Source organism: Hylobates moloch, unplaced genomic scaffold (genome assembly GCF_009828535.3).
Source record: "Hylobates moloch isolate HMO894 unplaced genomic scaffold, HMol_V3 SCAFFOLD_8, whole genome shotgun sequence".
NCBI classification, from domain to species: domain Eukaryota; kingdom Metazoa; phylum Chordata; class Mammalia; order Primates; family Hylobatidae; genus Hylobates; species Hylobates moloch.
Genome location: NW_026652283.1, coordinates 78,743,278 through 78,760,924, shown reverse-complemented (window position 1 = coordinate 78,760,924; position 17,647 = coordinate 78,743,278). Strand labels below are relative to the sequence as shown.

Here is a 17,647-nt window from a genome sequence, read left to right as displayed (position 1 = left end):
GTTTTCTGTGCTTCCTCTCGCCACAGCAGCTTTCTGTCCAGGCTGCAGCACCAGGTGAGGAACAGCTTGACACTGGCCCCTCTGTATCCACTACCCATCCGCTAGGTGACTCAAATCTAGGGGTGAAGCAGACAGAGGGGTTACCTCAGGCATTCTGGAAGCAATGAAGCAGCTGAAATTCAGACTGAAGGAATGAGGAACTGCAAATACCCCTGGCTGGGTCATGGTGACCTGGAGGAAGCGTGCCATCTGGCCCTACAGACAGCCAAGTGCTCAGGCCGCCGCCAGTAACAGGGAAGGCACATGGCTGGCCACCTGGGTCTGGGTGCCACATCCAGGAAAGACAGCCCTCCCTCCATCACCCACCTCTTGCTCACTCTCACCTAACGTCAGACCTATTCTTTGCTGTGACTGCCTCCATGTCCCCAGGGTCCTGTGTGAACTCCATGGTTCTTGCTGTCTTTCCTCATCCTCACCCCTCCCTGTAATCAGCCTGTCACTCCTCACCCCTTCTTGCTCTCAACCTGCCAACAAGTGTCTCTTCTACTCTAAGACTTCTAATTGCTTGAGGGCTAAGACAACAGGAAGCTTAGGATTGTTTCCAGAATAAAGGTTAGAAAGCTTTAGAGAAGCTTTCCTGTGGGGCCCTTAAGCAAAGGTGCGGAAAACTTCGGGACACAGGAAGATCTCAACAGATAGTGCTCCAAAGTCAGACTGTCCGGTAATGGAGGGTGTTTTCATTGTAATTGCTTTTCCACACACTTCTGGTGTGCTGAACCCTGAGAGAGAAGAAAGGATCCCCCAATCCCAACCAGTCTGGACCAGAACCCGGACACCCCTGCCCCAGGCCAGACTCTGCCAGCTCACTGGCCCCTACCCCGATTCAATTGCCCTGCCCCACTGCACAGAGCAAGCCCTCTTCAGGTCTTTGTGTCAGGAACACACGCCTCCCAGTCATGCCTTGGTGCCTTTGCAATCACTGTGCCTTCTTCCTGGGAGAACCAGCCCTGACTTCTCTGACTACTAGTTTCCTCATCTCAAGACACTGACTCCAGGAGTGGTCCACAGCTCTCTCTCCCTGGGTAGTCTCCACTTGCCATTTGGAGTTGGCATTTCTTGTTTACACATCTCTCAGGGCTGGTGCACCTCTGCCACCCTCCCCCCAGCCCTCGCCTGGCAGTGGCCAGGACAGTCACCCTGCAGGCAGTCTAACTGGCCTTTGTCTCCTAGCTTCCATTTCCCAAGGGGACCCAGGGGAGATGAAAGGAGACGCTGTTCCCTGTCTCCTCCACTCCTTAATGAGTCCCCAGCAGGGACTGCTCAGCCATATAGAATTTCTGGGCCTCTCCACTAGCCCAAATATCAAATGGGGCTAATGATAACAAGATCAAAGGGGACACATTGTGTACACAACTCAAAAGAGGCCCCATTGAGGGCTCTGTACATGAAAGGTATCATTTTATTATAGAGGTAATAAAATAAAGAGGTAATAAAGGTATAATGTCATTACAGAAAAATCAGTGGAAGAGAAAAGACCACCAAACTGTTCTTTGTTATAATTATTATTTCATGAAGTCTTATCAGACGCGTATTTCTCTCCTCTCATGTGCAGGCACCTTCCTGGGCAGGAAGCAGACCTAGCAGAACTGCAGTGGCGGCCCTCAAACCAGCACCCCCTCTTCCTGACAGCACAGGCACTCCCCCCGGGGCCTGCGCCACAGTGAGACCAGCTCTATGCAGATGCAGCTCTGTCCTGTGAGGGGGTGAGACACAGGCTCTGCTGGGGACTGAGGCTCCGGCTGCATTTTCTTATCTATTGTAGTTGTCCATCCTCCCCAAATATGGCTGGGGGCAGAAGAGAGTGGACACATTCACAGACGGGTGGGTCAGTACCAGGACATCCAGGATTGCCTTGGTTCCAGCAACATGTCTCAGGATGGGCTCTCCACAGGGAAGAACCAGAGAAGCCAGGGCACAGTTGGGGTCTCTGGACTACCAGGGCTCAGGGCATAGAGGTGGGGTTGGCTCACCCCTGACACCAACCCCAAGGAGAATAAATAAATAAATAGTGTATAATTGTGCAGTCCCCTAGCCTGGCTTACCCCTCAACAAGGGGTCACTAGTCACTGTCGATCTCAGTTCCTCTGCCTGTCATCCTCCCAGAAACAGAGGCTGGCCGCCGGGAGGGGTCCTACCCGACCCTGGGGACTGAAAAACCAGGGCTGAGAGTGCCCATACAGTTCAGGTGGCCAGGGCAGGCAAGCGAGTGGAGGTCTGGGCCCAGCCCACAGGTGAGACAAGGTCCTGCCTGTCTCCCCATCCTCTGACACATGGCTCAGTATAATGAAGCCACATGCGGCCTGGGGGCATTTACCTCCAAGTTGTGTGACATCTCCCCTCTCCCATGCCTTGCTCTTGCTGGCTCTTCCTGGGCCAGCTGCCAGAGGTATGCAGGCACAGGATGCCTGGAGGAGGGACAGTGGGGGCCCAAGTCCAGCTGGGGCTGATGTCCCCTCCAGGGTGTGACTGGGTGAGGCTGGGCAGGTTGCCCGGCACAGTCAGAGCTGGAAGGGGTACTGTCGGAGGTAGTCGGCCATGCGCCGGGGCAGTGGCAGGCAGTCCACGTCGGCCACCAGATGGTTGATGACAAGGCGGCACAGGTGTTGCAGGCTGCGGGCACTGCTTCTGCGTACAAAGGGCTGCACCAGTTTTAGGTGTACAGCAGTGGCTGGTGGAGGAGCAGGCAGTGCTGGGTCACTAGGCGCATCCTCCTTAGGTATAGGCAGGGCCGGGGTGGGAGCAGGATCGGGGCTGTCGCTTCGGGTATCAGCAGCGCAGGAGGCCACATAGTGCTGCACAAGGCTGACCACATCCGGAAAGGCCAGGATGCGTGGCCTGGACAAGCAGTTGGAGTCCAGACGGAAGCTGGAGTCAGCGTACTCAATGCGCACATTGGTGGGGCCACGAGTGGTTTTCACTGACAGCGTGAACAGGTAGCTGGGGTGGGTGCTGTCACGTACTAAGAACGTGCCTTCTGGCATCTTCTGCAGGTGTTGCCGGGCCTCGCTGGCCGTAATGGAACCCCAATACCAGCCTAGGCAAGTGCAGAGGGGACCAAGGGACATAGTGGAAATTAGCTGGGGTAACCAATCCAGGGCAAGTCAAGGCAGTGCCTCCCGCTTCACACTTCCCTAGAGAGGGCTGTGCCTCTCCCATCAGACTCTCCTGGGTAGTGCTATGCCTCCCAAATCAGAATCAAAGGCAGAACTAAGCTTCTCCCACCAGACTACTCAGGAAAAGGCCTGCCTCCCCCCTCAGACTCACCAGATTCCCGAAGGTAGGAGAAGGTCTTGGCTATGCACAGAAGATCCTCCTCTGGGTCCAGCACCTTTGGCTCGCTCTCTGTCTGGGCTGGGGTACCCTCTGCCACCTCCTCGAGGAAGGCCCCGGCAGGCAAGGGCTGCATGACTGGCTCGGGCAGTTCCAGGGATGGGGCACACAGAGGCCGCTGCCCAGTCCGCTCCACAGCCAGCAAAGGACGAGGTCTAGAAGGCAGTGGATGAGCAGTGAGTGGAGGACCCATGCTTCCCCCATCTCCAGAGACCCCCCTATGCCCCAGACTAGTTTCATGACCACTGGCTGGCCCATCTCACTATGAGCCTCAGCTTCCCCTCTACCCAGCCATGGGCTCAGTTAGTCCAGTATCTCGTTCCCCACTTGTCATCACAAAAGCCACCTTGATTGTTTCCATGTGGGGATCCTCTTTTGAAAGATTCTTTTCCACTGCCCTGCATTTACTAAACGGTAATTAATCGCTCTCTATTTTATATCAACCAAAAACACAGATCATTCCCTATAGGCATTTCTAATGTTCTCACCACACTGATAGGATTCAGTGCAAAGTAGCTTCATGTTTGTGCCCTCCTGGCTGAGGTGGGCTGATTAAATGGCCCACTGATGAAGGGTCCTAGCTGAGAGATAGATCTACGATAGACAGGTAGATTTATCCTACGATAGATCTGTGTGGGGTCCTCCAGAGAAGCCCCAGGATTATGGTAGTCTGCCTGAGGTCACACGCTACCTCCCCATGGATAGGAGTGTCTCTCAGAGGGACCTAGGTCCACACTGGCCAGGATTTAGAGACTGAAATAATCCCCTACCCATACAAGTCAGCCTATCCTGGCCTCTGCTTCTCCCAGTGGAGGGTCTGGGGTGGACAGTGGCCTCTAAAGGCACTGGTAAGTCTCACCTCCTGTCAGTATGAGCTCCCACCAAAGGGCAGGGACCTAACCCACACTCCAGATCCCCCCTGGCAAGCCAGCCCTACCAGGCTCTACGATCTTGTACAAAGCTTGCTCTTCACTGGGCTTCAGTTTCTCTTTTCCGCAATAAAGGGTCCCACCAACCCATACACTGAGAGGTTCAGTAACACCATATCCTTGGATGGCTGGGGTTGGGGGAACTGAGCCGACCAAAATCTGAGTAGCAGCTTTCTCCTAGGGGAAGCCCACCCAGCAGGGTGATACTAGGGCTTCCTCCTTGGGAGGGCAGCAGGGACTGGCTCTACTTCCCCAGGAAGACTGCTGCTCCTCCCTCACTCCTTGCAAAATACATCTCCAAGCCTTAGTTCTGGGTCTAGTCCCTGGCTGGGCCTCAGGACACTGTGATAATGAAACCATGGCCTTGCCCTCAAGGAGAACCAGACTGGCTGGGGAAGACGACACTAAGAGTGATTATAATGCAAAGTCATAAAACTGCAGGTGTCGTGGGGGAGTCAGGGTCTGCTTGCTCCTGAGCTGAATCTTCCAGGCCAAAGGAAGGAGCTGGGGGAAGGGACCCCACGTAGAGAGGACGGCTTGGGCAAACGGCGCCAGTATTGCTTGTGAGGCAGGAAGGGGTAGGCAGGAGCTGGTGGCAGGAGCCAGATCTGACTCCTGTGTAGGTTATAGGTGACCCTCTAGGTTCTAAAAATCATGGCCCTGTGACCACTCACAGTGAGAAAGGGCCACACGACTCTGGCACACAACAGCCTGCCACAAACTTTTCCACACCTACCCTGGCTGTACTGTGGGAGCTCGGAAATCCCTCTTGGAGAGCTGGAGGCCAAATTTTGAGATGACCTGTCTGCTGGGGCCCACAGCTACCTTCCCAGGAGCATGGTTGGTGGCTAGCCGGTCGGGCTGGAACCTCTGTGGGTGGCCATGTCCAGATAGCTTAGCCGGTCCTCAGATCCCACATGTAGGTGTGGGCACCTCTGGGGCTGATGTGGTAGCTGGGTGTATGAATAGCTGTGTTGATCACCACAAGCTCCTGGTGAGTGTGTACCTGGGCAGGGGTGTGTCTATGGCTGTGTCATCATCATGGTGGGGACAGTGGGTGGTGTGTTCTAGGTACATGTGTGTGCCTGCTTTGGAGCGCAGCAGTCTGTTAAAAACTTTGTTCCCCGACACCCAACAGTGGCCCTGAGCTTACAAGGGGGTGCTCACCTAGGGTAAAAAGTGAAAGAGGCTATGGGACCCCAGAATGCAGGGGGAGGCTCCTGGGGTGGAAGGCAGTGGTGGGGCAGGTATTCAGGAGTCCCGGAATGCAGACAGGAGGAAGGAACTTGCTGGAGACAGCAAGGGAGAAGTAGTCTTCCCAGCACCTCCACGTCCTCTTCCTTGGCCTCACCTTCCACCCTCCCTCACTTGGCGCCAGGCCAGTTGTGATAAGCACAGCCACCCAGTCTTCCCTGAGTGCAGAACACCCATTTATACCTTCTTCCTCTCTCCTTGGAGCTTCCTGAGCTCCTGTCAGATCACCATGGCCAGCATCAGACCCTTTGAAGGGGTTGCTGAGGCTCAGGACAGAGTGGATGGCCAGGAATGCTCAGCTCAGGTCAAGACTGTCTTATCAGCATCCCCTCTCCACTGTCCCCTACCTCAAGTCTGGGAAATTTGAAGATGAGAGGCAGGAGCCAAGGTCCTTCTCACATTGGGATCCCAGACTGGGCTGAGACAGGGTTGTGAGACGATTGTGGGGGTACCCCAGGCAGGACCAGACCCAGGGCCTCCCGAGAGTTGCTGACCAACAGGTGCCAGCCTGAGGAGAGGCAAGGATCTCCGGCTGGCTTCCCAAGAAGAGCCTACTTGCTAGCCTGGGGCAGGAGAGGGGACACCAGGACAGAGGGGGCCAGGGGCTGGTCCAAGGTTACTGGCAGGCAGGGCAGCAGGCAGGCCAGCGTAGAGTGCTCTGGGCCCAGAAGAATATCTGGGATTGTTGGCCACATCTTGGGGGACGCCCTGCCCTTAGCGTCCATCTGCTCCAGTGAGAACCCAGGTTGAGCCTACCCTGTGAGTTCCTCCTTTAGCCGGCCAGCCCCCGGTTTCCCAATCCACAGTGGGAATTGAGGTGAGTGTGTGAGGGCGGGGAGTGGGAGTGTCCCAGCCCCACACAGAGCCTCGCTCCTGAGGTCCGTCTGCGCTCAGTCACCTCTGGCCCGTCAAGCCCTCCCAATGCCCGGCAGCTAGCACAAAGCCCCTGTTCTCCCGTGCGCCCCTCGTGGTGGCCGGGAGGGGGCAGAGAGACGCGCTTACCCCTGAACGCAGAGGACCATGTCCCCGCGGCAGCGGCGACTCCGGAGTGGGGACTCGGCTGGACGGCGGCGGCGGGAGGGAACCAGTGGGCGCGGAGCGCGTGCTGGGTAGGCTCCCGGTGCGCGCGGGCGCAGGGCAGGGACTGAGAGACAGTGGCGCGGACCGCCTGCGAGGGTGAGGGGGGCGGGCCAGACGAGCGGGGCGGGGCGAGCTGCTGGCTAATCCTTTGTCTGCCGCGTTCCAGCCCTTCCCGGAAGCGGCGTCTTCCTAGAACCGCGGGCTGAGCGGTGGGGCCCGGGCGGGGTGCGCGGGCGCCGTCGCCGGGTCTGGGGCCCTGGGCAGTGAAAGGAAATACTTTGACAGATTTCCAAGAACTTTCCAGGAAAACGGGGCGGGGCCCCGCGAGCCGACCAATCGCGACGCTGAAGGTGGAGCCGAGCGGTCGGGGAGGGCCAATAGCAGCGCGTGGACCCGGGGCTGACGCTACCCAGCCGGGCAGGACGGAGAGATCAGTGGGGAAAGACCGGGTCGGGGAAGTTAAGGAGGGGCCCGGGCTCAGCAACCCGAGCCCAGATTGCCTTCTGGCATTCTGCGTCGTTGGGGAAGGGCCCTCTTATCTCGCCGTGGAACTCGTGGCAGGGCAGGGGGCGGAGTCCCGGGCTTGTCCTCCCTGCGAGCGGCTCCTGCAAGGAGGTCTGTCGGCATGTGCAAGCGCCTCGTGTTGGGACGGCCGCTCTTGAACCCTAGGACTCTGTGTGTCGGGTGTCGGATTGGGTGGCATGGGGTGAGGTCTGGAGCGGGACTTAGGGCAGGGCGGGGTGCAGAGGACGGTTCCATAAATGAGTGGGTCCACTGGAGTCAAGCCAGCGGTCACCACAGGCAGAAAGATCCAGACAAGAAAGTTTTCTTTGAAAGAGTTGAAGGAGAAAGCACATCCCAACTTTTCGAATCAGGCAGACCATCCAGTCTTGGCTGGCACTGGTTTCTGGCCGGCCCTGCCAGTCAGGGGAGAAGAGACTACAGATTTGAGAAAGCAAGCAGAGACAGCCCCAGACGGCCTGGACTCTGGGTTGGTGCCCCCCTCCCCGCCCCAGAAAAAAAAAATGCTGAGAGAGTCCTGCAGCTCAAAACATAGGGAGATAATCTGGGAGTAGGGTGATAGAGGTTGGGGCAGGATGGCGGGGGCAGAGTAGTAACACTCGCTCTTATCTACAGGGAGTACTTGCTGCATTTGATCCTCTACAACTGGTGTTGCTCCCATTATGCAGACAGAAGACAGCCCCAGGGAACAAATGCTAGGAAATGGCAGGGTAATAGCTTGATCCCAGCTCTGAATCAGAAGCCCACACTCCTACTAGGACCCTCTCCACCTTTTTTCAGTTCACTGGATTCACTGTGGAGCATCTTGAAAGACTATAGGATCTATGTGAATCTCCTCCAAACCCTTGGGCCTGAACTGTGGGATTTGGAGAGGTTGCAGGGTCCACTCCCCGCCCCCATCCCCCTCCCAGTGTGTGCCCCCGGGGTCCCCAGAAAGGAGGCTAGCTTTGAGATCCTGGGCAGGGGTGACAGACCCCTGGCCATGTTGAAGGGCCTGAACGATAGCATCCAGGGAAGACAGGGCTCAGCTTGCTCTGCCCAGAGTGGCAGAGGGCAAAAGAAACCTGAAAGCAAAACCCTGTGAAACTGGGGGAAAAACGGTTAAGTTTCAGATTTCAGGGCAGTCACTTCTCTGTGGCTTTCCTGAAGGGAAGCCGGGCTTCATGAGTACAACTCTGCCAGCCCCCTCCTGAGTTGGTCGGAAGCCACTTTCTTGGAATGGGGGTAGGGGGGATGGATACCTTATAACCCACTTTGAGGGCTGGAATACCTGGATAGCCTGGTATGCGGCCCCTGTGTGGACCACTGACTTGCCAGTAGGAACTGTCCACTGTCTCATTACTATGAAGACAAAAGGACTTTGCGGCTGCCAGGCAACGGAGTTACAGTTTTGAACTTGGGTCTCTTATGGGGCCAAATCCCAAGCTCTTTACCAAAACTATACTTCTTCCCCCTCACCATGACTATTCAACTGAACACTTACTATGTGTCAAGCACTCTCAGCAATTTGCAGCCTCATGTCATTGTCACAACTACCACATATTATCTCCTCTTTACAGGTGAGGAAACTGAGGCATGGAGAGCTTACAATATACCTTAGATCTCCCAGCTGGCAAGTAATGGTTTAAGCCAGGAGCCTACACACTTCCTCCTACTTCCTCTATGGGTGCTGGTGATCTGCCAACTCCTAGACATCCAGCTTTGAGGTCCTCAGTGAAGCTTCTCTGCCCGCAGGCCTGTCCATGTCAGAGCACCATGAGTGTCCCTTTGAAAGTGTCTCCTACAGAGGTCAGTGATTATGCGGTCTATGTGTAAACCAAAGGGTCCCAAGGGTTTTGGCCTTCCAACTATTTTTGTGTGTGTGTGAATATGACAGAACTGTGCACCTCACCTGCATGCTGGGAGCAGTGATGTGCCCCTGTTCTGCCCCAAGTACTAAGTTGGGTCCCTCTGGCCAACTTAGTACTTAATTCTCCTGCCCTGGCTGCTTCCTAGAAGCCCTGGCTCCGATTGCTGGGCCCACACTGCCACCTAGCGGTGCCCCCTCTCATGCCCTCACTAGCCAAATCTCCATAGATTCCTCCCTTCTAGGATAATCCCTCTCCTGCACCCCAGGGATTGACCTTACTGCAAGATTCCCCTGCCACTCCCTACCCAGAACAATCACAAGATGAATCACAAGAATACACAGCAGTGCCTTCCCCAAAGTCTCGCTCATTTAGCCTCCATCCTCTCACCATGTGCAGCCTCCCCTCTCCAGGAAGGACAGAATGTGTGTGTGTGTGTGTGTGTGTGTGTGTGTGTGTGTGTGTGTGTGTGTGTGTGTGTGTGTGTGTGTGTGTGTGTGTGTGTGTGTGTGTGTGTATGATTTAGTCCCCCTCACTTTAAGCTATTCCAAAGTCTCTGTCCACTTGTACACACAGCTATATGAAGGGCTGTGTGGCAGAGTCTGCCACCATGAACCCACTCCTGACCAGGCCTAGCCATCCTGCATGCCAAATCCTCCCATCATTGTGGAGGGGATGTGGCAGGTGGTTGCTGGAACATGAGCACTAACGGAAACCACATATTCTGACTTTCCTGGGCTAAGTGAGTAGTTGCAAGGCATCTCTCCGATGGACCCATGTGGGGAATGCATGTGCCTGTGGAACCATGGACACTGGTTGTAGGGACTGGGAGGGGAGAAGCAGCACCTTTGCTTACTTTTCATACTTCTGTATAATTTGAATTAATTACAATGAGGAAGTTTTACTTATGCAACTTAAATTTTTTTTTTTTTTGAGACAGAGTCTTGCTCTGTCGCCCAGGCTGGAGTGCAGTGGCGCGATCTCGGCTCACTGCAAGCTCCGCCTCCCGGGTTCACGCCATTCTCCTGCCTCAGCCTCTCCGAGTAGCTGGGACTACAGGCGCCCGCCACGACGCCCGGCTAATTTTCTGTATTTTTAGTAGAGACGGGGTTTCAACGTGGTCTCGATCACCTGACCTCGTGATCCGCCCGCCTCGGCCTCCCTAAGTGCTGGGATTACAAGCGTGAGCCACCGCGCCCGGCCTTAAAATTTTAATAAAAGGGACCAGCTTAAAAAATACAATTATAAAATTTGTAGAGTAATTATAATCTAATTCCATTTTAAAGAAAGAAGACATCTTCACAGAACATTCAGTGAGATGCCTTTGGCTGGGGCAAGGAGCTAGCCTCCACCCTCAGCTGCCTAGCCTTCTGCTCACCAGAATGACATCTTGCTCAGCCTCAGGTTCACCAGGCTCAAACTAGTTGCCTTCAGAGAGCAGAGCCTTCTTTGGCTCCTCCCAGCAGTAGAAGCTTCCAGATCATAGGGCTTTCAAAGAGGCTCTGAGATCTTGAATCAGATTCTCAGGTTGGGCTCAGGGACATCAATCCTGGGTCCAGCTGGGCATAAATGCATGTGTGTGTGCACATGTGCATGTGTATCTGTGTGCATGTGTGTTATATGCATGTGTGTTTACACATGTGTTATGTGCATGTGTGTGCACATGTGTAAAGGTGTGACTGCATGTGTATATGTGTGAGAGTATGTTTGCACATGTGGCTGTGTGAGGAGCCAGAAAGGACTAGGAGAAGAGGCCATGGTTTGAGGATAAGAGCCCAGCCCTGAGGTTGTGCTTTGGAGTTGGAACGGGGGCTCTGTCATGACAGCTGCTGACCTCAGACGGGTCACTTAACCTCTCTGGGCTTTTCTGTCCTGTGTGTCTGTAGTGTGGGGCAGAAGGGATAGTGTGACCTCCTCTAGTCTCTGTAAGGTCAGGGGGTTGCAGGGAGAGCACATTCCCAGCATCTGGTCTGCAAGAAGTGTTCACTATGGCCAGCTGAGGCTATTGTCTGGAGCCTCCTGCTTCACTGAACACTGCTAGCTTGAAGGTTGCCTGAAAGAAATGGGGCAGAGCCCCACCCACATCTCCACTCAACATCTGCACACAGTGGGTACCCACTAATAAGTTGTAGCACCCTTTCAGTCACTCATTCACTCATTCATTGACAGAAGATCATATTTCCAAGAGCTACTTCTCTGATGAGCCTGGACATGCAGCCCAGGGGTCCGTGAGTGTGCGTGTGTTAACCAGTGGGGCTGAGGGGAAGGCGCTCACTGGGCCTAAATTCCGGAGCCAGGAGTAGGATGGCTGGAAGACGCCTGTGAGTGGGACCGAGGTCCTGGTACCTGCAGTCCTGCAGATGGCCTGTAGATGACAGCAGAGGCCCATGCAGAGCCCCTGCCCTGAGCCGCACTTTCCCAGTTCCAAGTGAGCCAGCTCGCTCAGGTACCTCAGCTTCCGGATTGGGGGAGTGATGTGATATGCGCGAGTAGTTCAAATCTGTCCCAGAAGACAGCCACAGCCACCCTCTCTATGGCTCTAGACAAGTTGTTTTCTCCCCAGGGGTCCCAGTTTCCTCATCTGTGAAATGAGAGTTAACAGCCGGTGTTGGGAAAACTGGCTCAAAATACGTAAGGTAGTCTAAGATGGGCTTAATAGAGACTTAAATGTGCAAGGCAAAACTAGAAAGCTAATGGAGAATATCTGTCACTCGGATGGGAGGCAGAGACTTTTTAAACACGACGCCAAAAGCCCAAACCATAAGGTGAAAGGTTGGCAGACCTGATCAAATGGCAACTCGGGATTTCTGGTCCCCAGGACGCTGTATATACCAAAGGGAAGCAACGAGTCAAGGGCATGAGCGGGAGCTGCACAAAAGGGGGCAGTCGCCAGTGCTGGAGACGCCCAGAGGCTAGAGTGGCGAATTCAACAACGACGAGATGCCACTTCCCTCGGCATGTTGGCAAAAATTAAAAAGTTGAGTACGCTGAGGGCTGGCCACCACTAGGCAAGTCGGAAGCCTAGCAAGCCATACTGGAGGGCCACCTGGCAGCGTGCAGAGCAAACACCCGACTCAAGGAGAGCTTTCAAGAGAAATAAGACGTCCTGCGCTGTCACGTTCTAGGTTGCGAGAAAAACCCGGGACCCGCAAGTAGCGGACTGCCAGTGCAGGGGCCTCCCTGGGTGTCCCTGGAAACCGAGGAAGTAACCGCCCCCTTGGGAAGCCACGCCTCCTATTTTGTTCCGGCTCGGGGGCGGGACCCAGCCGGGGCCCGCCTGGCCCTTTAAGGCTGACCTAGCGGGGCCCCAAGTTGGGATGACGCGCAGGGAGCAGGGAGGGTGGGGGGGGGGAAGGTCACGTGGGCGCCGGCAGCGCGACTCTCGGCCCTGGGCGTTCTGCGGCCGCCAGCTCCCGCGACCGCCGCCCCTGCCCTTCGCCGGTACCTCAGCAAGGTGCGTTGCCGCCAGGTACGCCCTCGCTGGGCCCCCTCTGCGGCCTCCTCCGGGGACCTCGCGGCCATTAGGCGCCCGGCCCCTTCTCTTCTTGACACGTGCCCGGGCGGTGCTCGCTTTTACCCGGCCGCGCGACCACCGCCCCCTGCTGCACGTCTCTACTCTCAGGCCGTTCATCCCGCACTCCCAGCTTGCCCCGGGCTCGCAGCCCAGCGCAGTTCAGAGGCTCCAAGGCTGGGGTGTGTTGGAAAAGTCTGGGCGGGACTCACTCTTCCCCTTTCCCCCAGGTGCCACTAGAAGCGCCAGGCTGGGGCCGCCTCTGAGCGCCCCGCGGGGGCCATGGATGGTGAAACAGCAGAGGAGCAGGGGGGCCCTGTGCCCCCGCCAGCTGCACCCGGCGGACCCGGTTTGGGCGGTGCTCCGGGGGGGCGGCGGGAGCCCAAGAAGTACGCAGTGACCGACGACTACCAGTTGTCCAAGCAGGTGCTGGGCCTGGGTGTGAACGGCAAAGTGCTGGAGTGCTTCCATCGGCGCACTGGGCAGAAGTGTGCCCTGAAGGTCAGTGAGCCCTCACTGAGGCCTGGGGTATCCTGGAGGGTCCACAGCGGAAGCCTGTGGGTGAAGCTATGTCTAGCGCACCTGCTAAGCTTCCTATGCTCAGCAACATGTTTCATTGTCATACTCTCCTGTAAGGTCAGGCTTGTGGTCCTCCCTACTTTACAGATGGGGAAACTGAGGCATAGTCTAGCTAAGCGTTGAGTGTCCCAGTGAGCAAGGGGTGGAGTCACTATGGCTAGATATGCTGTATCCGGAAGCAGGGAAGGGGTGACTCTTGACTCTGGGATTCTGGCTGGACCCATGTGTTCAGGTCCAAAGGGGATCTCTTGTTCAGCTTGGCTGCCCCTTCCATGTGAAGCTCCTCTGACTGGAATGGATCTGTTTCCCTTTGCTGGAAGCTGAGCCCCCACCAAGGCTTGGGTGGGACTGCTTCTTCCCTGTGGCCCCTGCCTGTCTGGGCTGGAGTGGTGTGAGCCTCCCAGGGCTGGCCAGAGGACAAGGCTGATGCCCACTGCACCTGTGGAGCCTCAGGAGGCTGCTGATAGACCCCTGACGAGTCGCTGGTCCCATGTTGAAAGGGACAGGCCCTGGTCCAACCCACCCCTGGTTCCTGGGCAGAGGGCGGGCCAGCCATCTAACCACCTCAGACTATAGGCTCCCTGGAGACCTGGCATGCTGATATAGGTGGCATGGTGGGGGTCGGGGGATGCTAGGGGCGGGTACCTGGTTCTGGCTTAAGGCATACAGTTCTGGGCCTAGGGCCACACCCCATACCCAGAATCCCTTGAATCTGTCATCTCTGGGGTCTTTACTCATTTGTAGCTTGTGCCAATGGATGGGTAGAGCATGGCAGGGATAGTGGCTCCTGGAGGCTAGAAGTACAGCAAAGGCCCTTCTCGTTTTACAAAAGATTTTTTTTTTTTGAGACAAAGTCTCGCTTTGTTGCCAAGCTGGAGTGCAGTGGCACAATCTCGGCTCACTGCAACCTCCACCTCCCAGGTTCAAGCGATTTTCCTGCCTCAGTCTCCTGAGTAGCTGGGACTACAGACGTGCCCCACCACACCCAGATAATTTTTTGTATTTTTAGTAGAGACAGGGTTTCACCATGTTGGCCAGGATTGTCTCGATCTCTTGACCTCGTGATCCGCCTGCCTCGGCCTCCCAAAGTGCTGGGATTACAGGCGTGAGCCACCGCGCCTGGCCTTTACACAAGTTTTAATTATGAGTCCAAGTGCAGAGTCCTCTAGATATGGCTAATAGGTATCCTGTGTTTGCTGGTTTCATGACCTTGGATGATATCCTAGACTCTGGAAGCCAGGTTTCTGCATCTATTCATGGGGAAAGATAAGGAGTTGTTGTGAACATGAAATGAGATTATACGTTTAAAGCACTTGGTACAGGACCTGATACAGGTCTGGAGAGGTTACAGGACTTACTTAAGGCATAAGATCTGAAAGCCTCTGAGCAGGGAGCTGGACCCAGCTCTCTGTGTCTTTCCCCGGACCACTAGGGCCAACAGAGGAGGTTGTCTCCCCAGAGTGCCTTGGAGGGGAACATGCGGGTGGGTCTAGAAGAGGATCAGGGTTGGGCTGGAGGGGCTGGGCCCCAGGTATAGCTTCTTTGCCCACTAACCCAGCAGTCGAATGGGGTGGGGGAGCTTTTCAGAGTATCAGGAATGGGATTCTCTGAGTCTTTTAGGGAAAAAGTGGCTCTTCTGAGGGCAGACGGGGGTAAGGGGATGAGGAATGAGAGTTTTCATCCCCCTCTGGGCACCATTTAACCTTCCACCTGTGCTAGGATTGAGGGCAGTCTGGGTGGGTGAGGGATTGAGGCCAGAGACCCATTTCTTAATACCAAGGCTTTGGCCCTGTGGGCCAAGACTGAGCTCTGACCATCCCCTGTGGTGTCCAGATGCTGTGGGTGAGTCAGGGATGGGGTGGGAGACCAGAATTTGTAGGCCCACGCAGTGCCAGCTTTAAGTAAGGCTGGACTTAACCCCTTCCCCATAGATGCTATGTCTGATGAGTGACTTGGGGTAACTTCTGACTGCAAGAACTTCCACAGCACCTCATCATTGCTCTCCTTGTTCTGGACTGGGAATTGGGTCAGGCCTGTACCCCTTTATGGGTGAGCATGGCTGGGGCTACTAGCTTGGGACCTTCAGGATCTGGCCCTAAATTGGCCCTCAAAGGGGACATGGATTAAATGTGCCTCCCACTCCAGGACCTTCCTGTTCTTAGTATCCCTAGTGACCAAGCCTAGAAGTCCTTACCCAGCTAAGTAGGCATTTACTATCTCCTAATATTGGGCTAAGGACAACCTCTGGTACAGTCATTTTACCTGTCTTGTGAGTGGTAGCTGTGGCCATGAGGAGGAAGGTGACATCTCCCCACTTATAGCTTCTGCCCATTGCCCAGGAGGACCAGGACCTGGGGACCGTAGTACATGGGCAGGCCTGGACCCAGGGAGCTTAGCCAGCTCATGATGGATCACAGTCCTCTCCTTGCATCTGCCTAGCCCTCTCCCCCCAGTTGCCCCAGCTCAGCGTAGGCAACAGTCGTGGGCTCTGTGTCTTTCTGCCTCCCTGGTGATGTGCCCCAGGTTAACCAGGGTGGCCTGTCCTTGTCTTATAACTTGACCTTATTCAGGCCATCTCTGCCCATTTGTCTCATGCTCATCCTCTTGAGTCTGTTGCCCAAGATGGAAGACAGTGCTTAACAGGAAGCCTGAAACTCAGCAAACACTCATAAAACAGGAAGAGCTGTGGCCACTGTCGCTGTAACTGTTGCTATTCTGTGGAGGCCCTAGAGGAGGAGGTCCCTCCCTCTCAGGGAGCTGGGCCTCTTCTGCTTTCCCTTAGCCCCTGACCACCTGCTTGGTTCATCTTGGCCTCAGTCATACTCAGTGGCTCCCTCCCAAGGCTACCTTCTGCTGCCAGTGCAGTCATTCTACTCCATTGTACCCCAAGCACTCATTGCTGTCCTCTTGGCAGGAACTGGAGGACTGCCTTTCTTGGAGAGGGTGTATGGGCCAGGCAGTCCTCCAGTGTCTGCTTCTCCTGCTGACCTCTTGCTTGTGCCCTCTCCCAGCCTTAACTAGTTAATTAGTACCCTTCAGCTTTCCCTCTAACTGGGCACAGCGCTGCAGATTTTTCACACATCAGTTACTCCACCACATCCAAGATCCAGTCCCTCAAACTTTATCACATACGTGAAAATTGGGACCCAAAGTGAGTCACATGGCTTGAAGTGGGGTTGTAGCAGAGGCCCGAATTTTCTTCCCTCCTGACATCCTGCCCAGCCCTCTTGTGGTTTTTGGCCTCTTGGCAGGCAGAAGTGACCATGGCACTTAGTATCTCTAAATAAAAGCAATAGGCTGGGTGCGGTGGCTTGTGCCTGTAATCTCAGCACTTTGGGAGGCTGAGGTAGGAGGATCATTTGAGTCCAGGAGTTTAAGACCAGTCTTGGCAACATAGTAAGACCCCTATCTCTACATAAAATTTAAAAATTAGGGCTGGGTATGATGGCTTATGCCTGTAATCCCAGCACTGTGGCCGAGGCGGGAAGATCACTTGAAGTCTGTAGCTCGAGATCAGCCTGGCCAACCTGGCGAAACCTTGTCTCTACTAAAAATACAAAAATTTGCTGGACACAGTGGTGGGCGCCTGTAATCCCAGCTACTGGGGAGGCTGAGGCGGGAGAATCACTTGAACCTGGGAGGCGGAGGTTGCAGTGAGCCGAGATCACGCCAGTGCACTCCAGCCTGGGTGACAGAGTGAGACTCTGTCTCAAAAAAAAAAAAAAAAAATTAGCCAGGTGTGGTGGCACACACCCGTAGTCCCAGCTACTCAAGAGGCTGAGGTGGAAAGATTGCTCGAGCATAGGGGTTTGAGGCTGCAGTGAGCTGTGGTCATGCCACTGTACTCCAGCCCGGGTGACAGAGTGAGACCCGTCTCAAAAACTGAAAGAAAGAAAAGCAATAAAAGGCCTTACGGAGACATAATGGTGGGGTTTTCTTTCCTGCCCCTGTGTTATGGACTGTGGGACTGGGGGCTCTTCCCCTCTGACCCCTAAAGCATGTTGGAAGCTCTTCTAGGCTCCCAGTGCCCTCTTCTTCCCTTCTTTGTTAAGGAGAGTAGAGTGGTGGGGTGGTGGATCCACATGTCCAGGAGACCTCTGCAGAGTCTTCTGGGTCAAGTCTTTGTAGCAGACATCTCCCTTCTGGTTCCCAGGATCTGGAGAGGTTGCTGGGGCTGCCATCTCTGGGACAGTTTCCTTCCCCTTGATGCCAGTTGGCTTCCATGAGCCAGGCTGCTCTGCATGTGGGATCTCAGTGATACCTCAAAGCACAACACAGAAGAGGGCATATTTCTCCTGACAGATGGGAAACTAAGCTCTGGAGACCAGGAGGAGATCTCACAGGGATTTGAGATTACACAGGGATGTTGGGACTTGGCTGTGTATGTTCTGAGCCTCTAATTGTGGCATTCAAAGCCTCTGCAGTCCAGCCCACCTCCCTTTTCTACCTTAGGTGACATCTTTCCTTCTCCAGCACTGAAGAATTTCTTCCCATCTGTCAAGACTCAGCTCCAGTGCCACCTCTTCCAGGAAGCT

The 17,647-nt window shown here is 55.2% G+C and overlaps 2 protein-coding genes across 4 annotated transcripts in view; one reads left to right on the top strand and one right to left on the bottom strand.

Annotated features, from left to right (window-relative positions):
- Positions 1-1,441: 1,441 nt before the first annotated feature.
- CISH (cytokine inducible SH2 containing protein) lies at positions 1,442-6,769 on the bottom strand. Of its 2 annotated transcripts, none has more exons than XM_032161436.2 (3): positions 6,576-6,769; positions 3,325-3,545; positions 1,442-3,094 (listed from the first exon to the last, which is right to left on the bottom strand). In XM_032161436.2, exons 1-3 carry the CDS (start codon positions 6,593-6,595, stop codon positions 2,559-2,561), a joined length of 777 nt encoding a protein of 258 aa, XP_032017327.1. In that variant the 5' UTR covers positions 6,596-6,769; the 3' UTR covers positions 1,442-2,558. The 2 variants fall into 2 exon arrangements, with proteins under 2 accessions (XP_032017327.1, XP_058299188.1); XM_058443205.1 differs by lacking the exon at positions 6,576-6,769 and adding an exon at positions 5,326-5,396.
- A 5,631-nt stretch (positions 6,770-12,400) lies between these two features.
- Positions 12,401-17,647, top strand: part of MAPKAPK3 (MAPK activated protein kinase 3) — a 31,253-nt gene continuing 26,006 nt past the window's right edge. Inside the window, exons 1-2 of one of the 2 annotated variants that reach the window (XM_032161432.2) lie at positions 12,401-12,476; positions 12,764-13,034. In XM_032161432.2, coding sequence (XP_032017323.1) covers positions 12,816-13,034 — 219 coding nt within the window. In that variant the 5' untranslated portion in view covers positions 12,401-12,476; positions 12,764-12,815. Of the gene's footprint in view, positions 12,492-12,763; positions 13,035-17,647 lie in introns of both variants that reach the window. The other variant, XM_032161433.2, reaches the window with a different exon arrangement.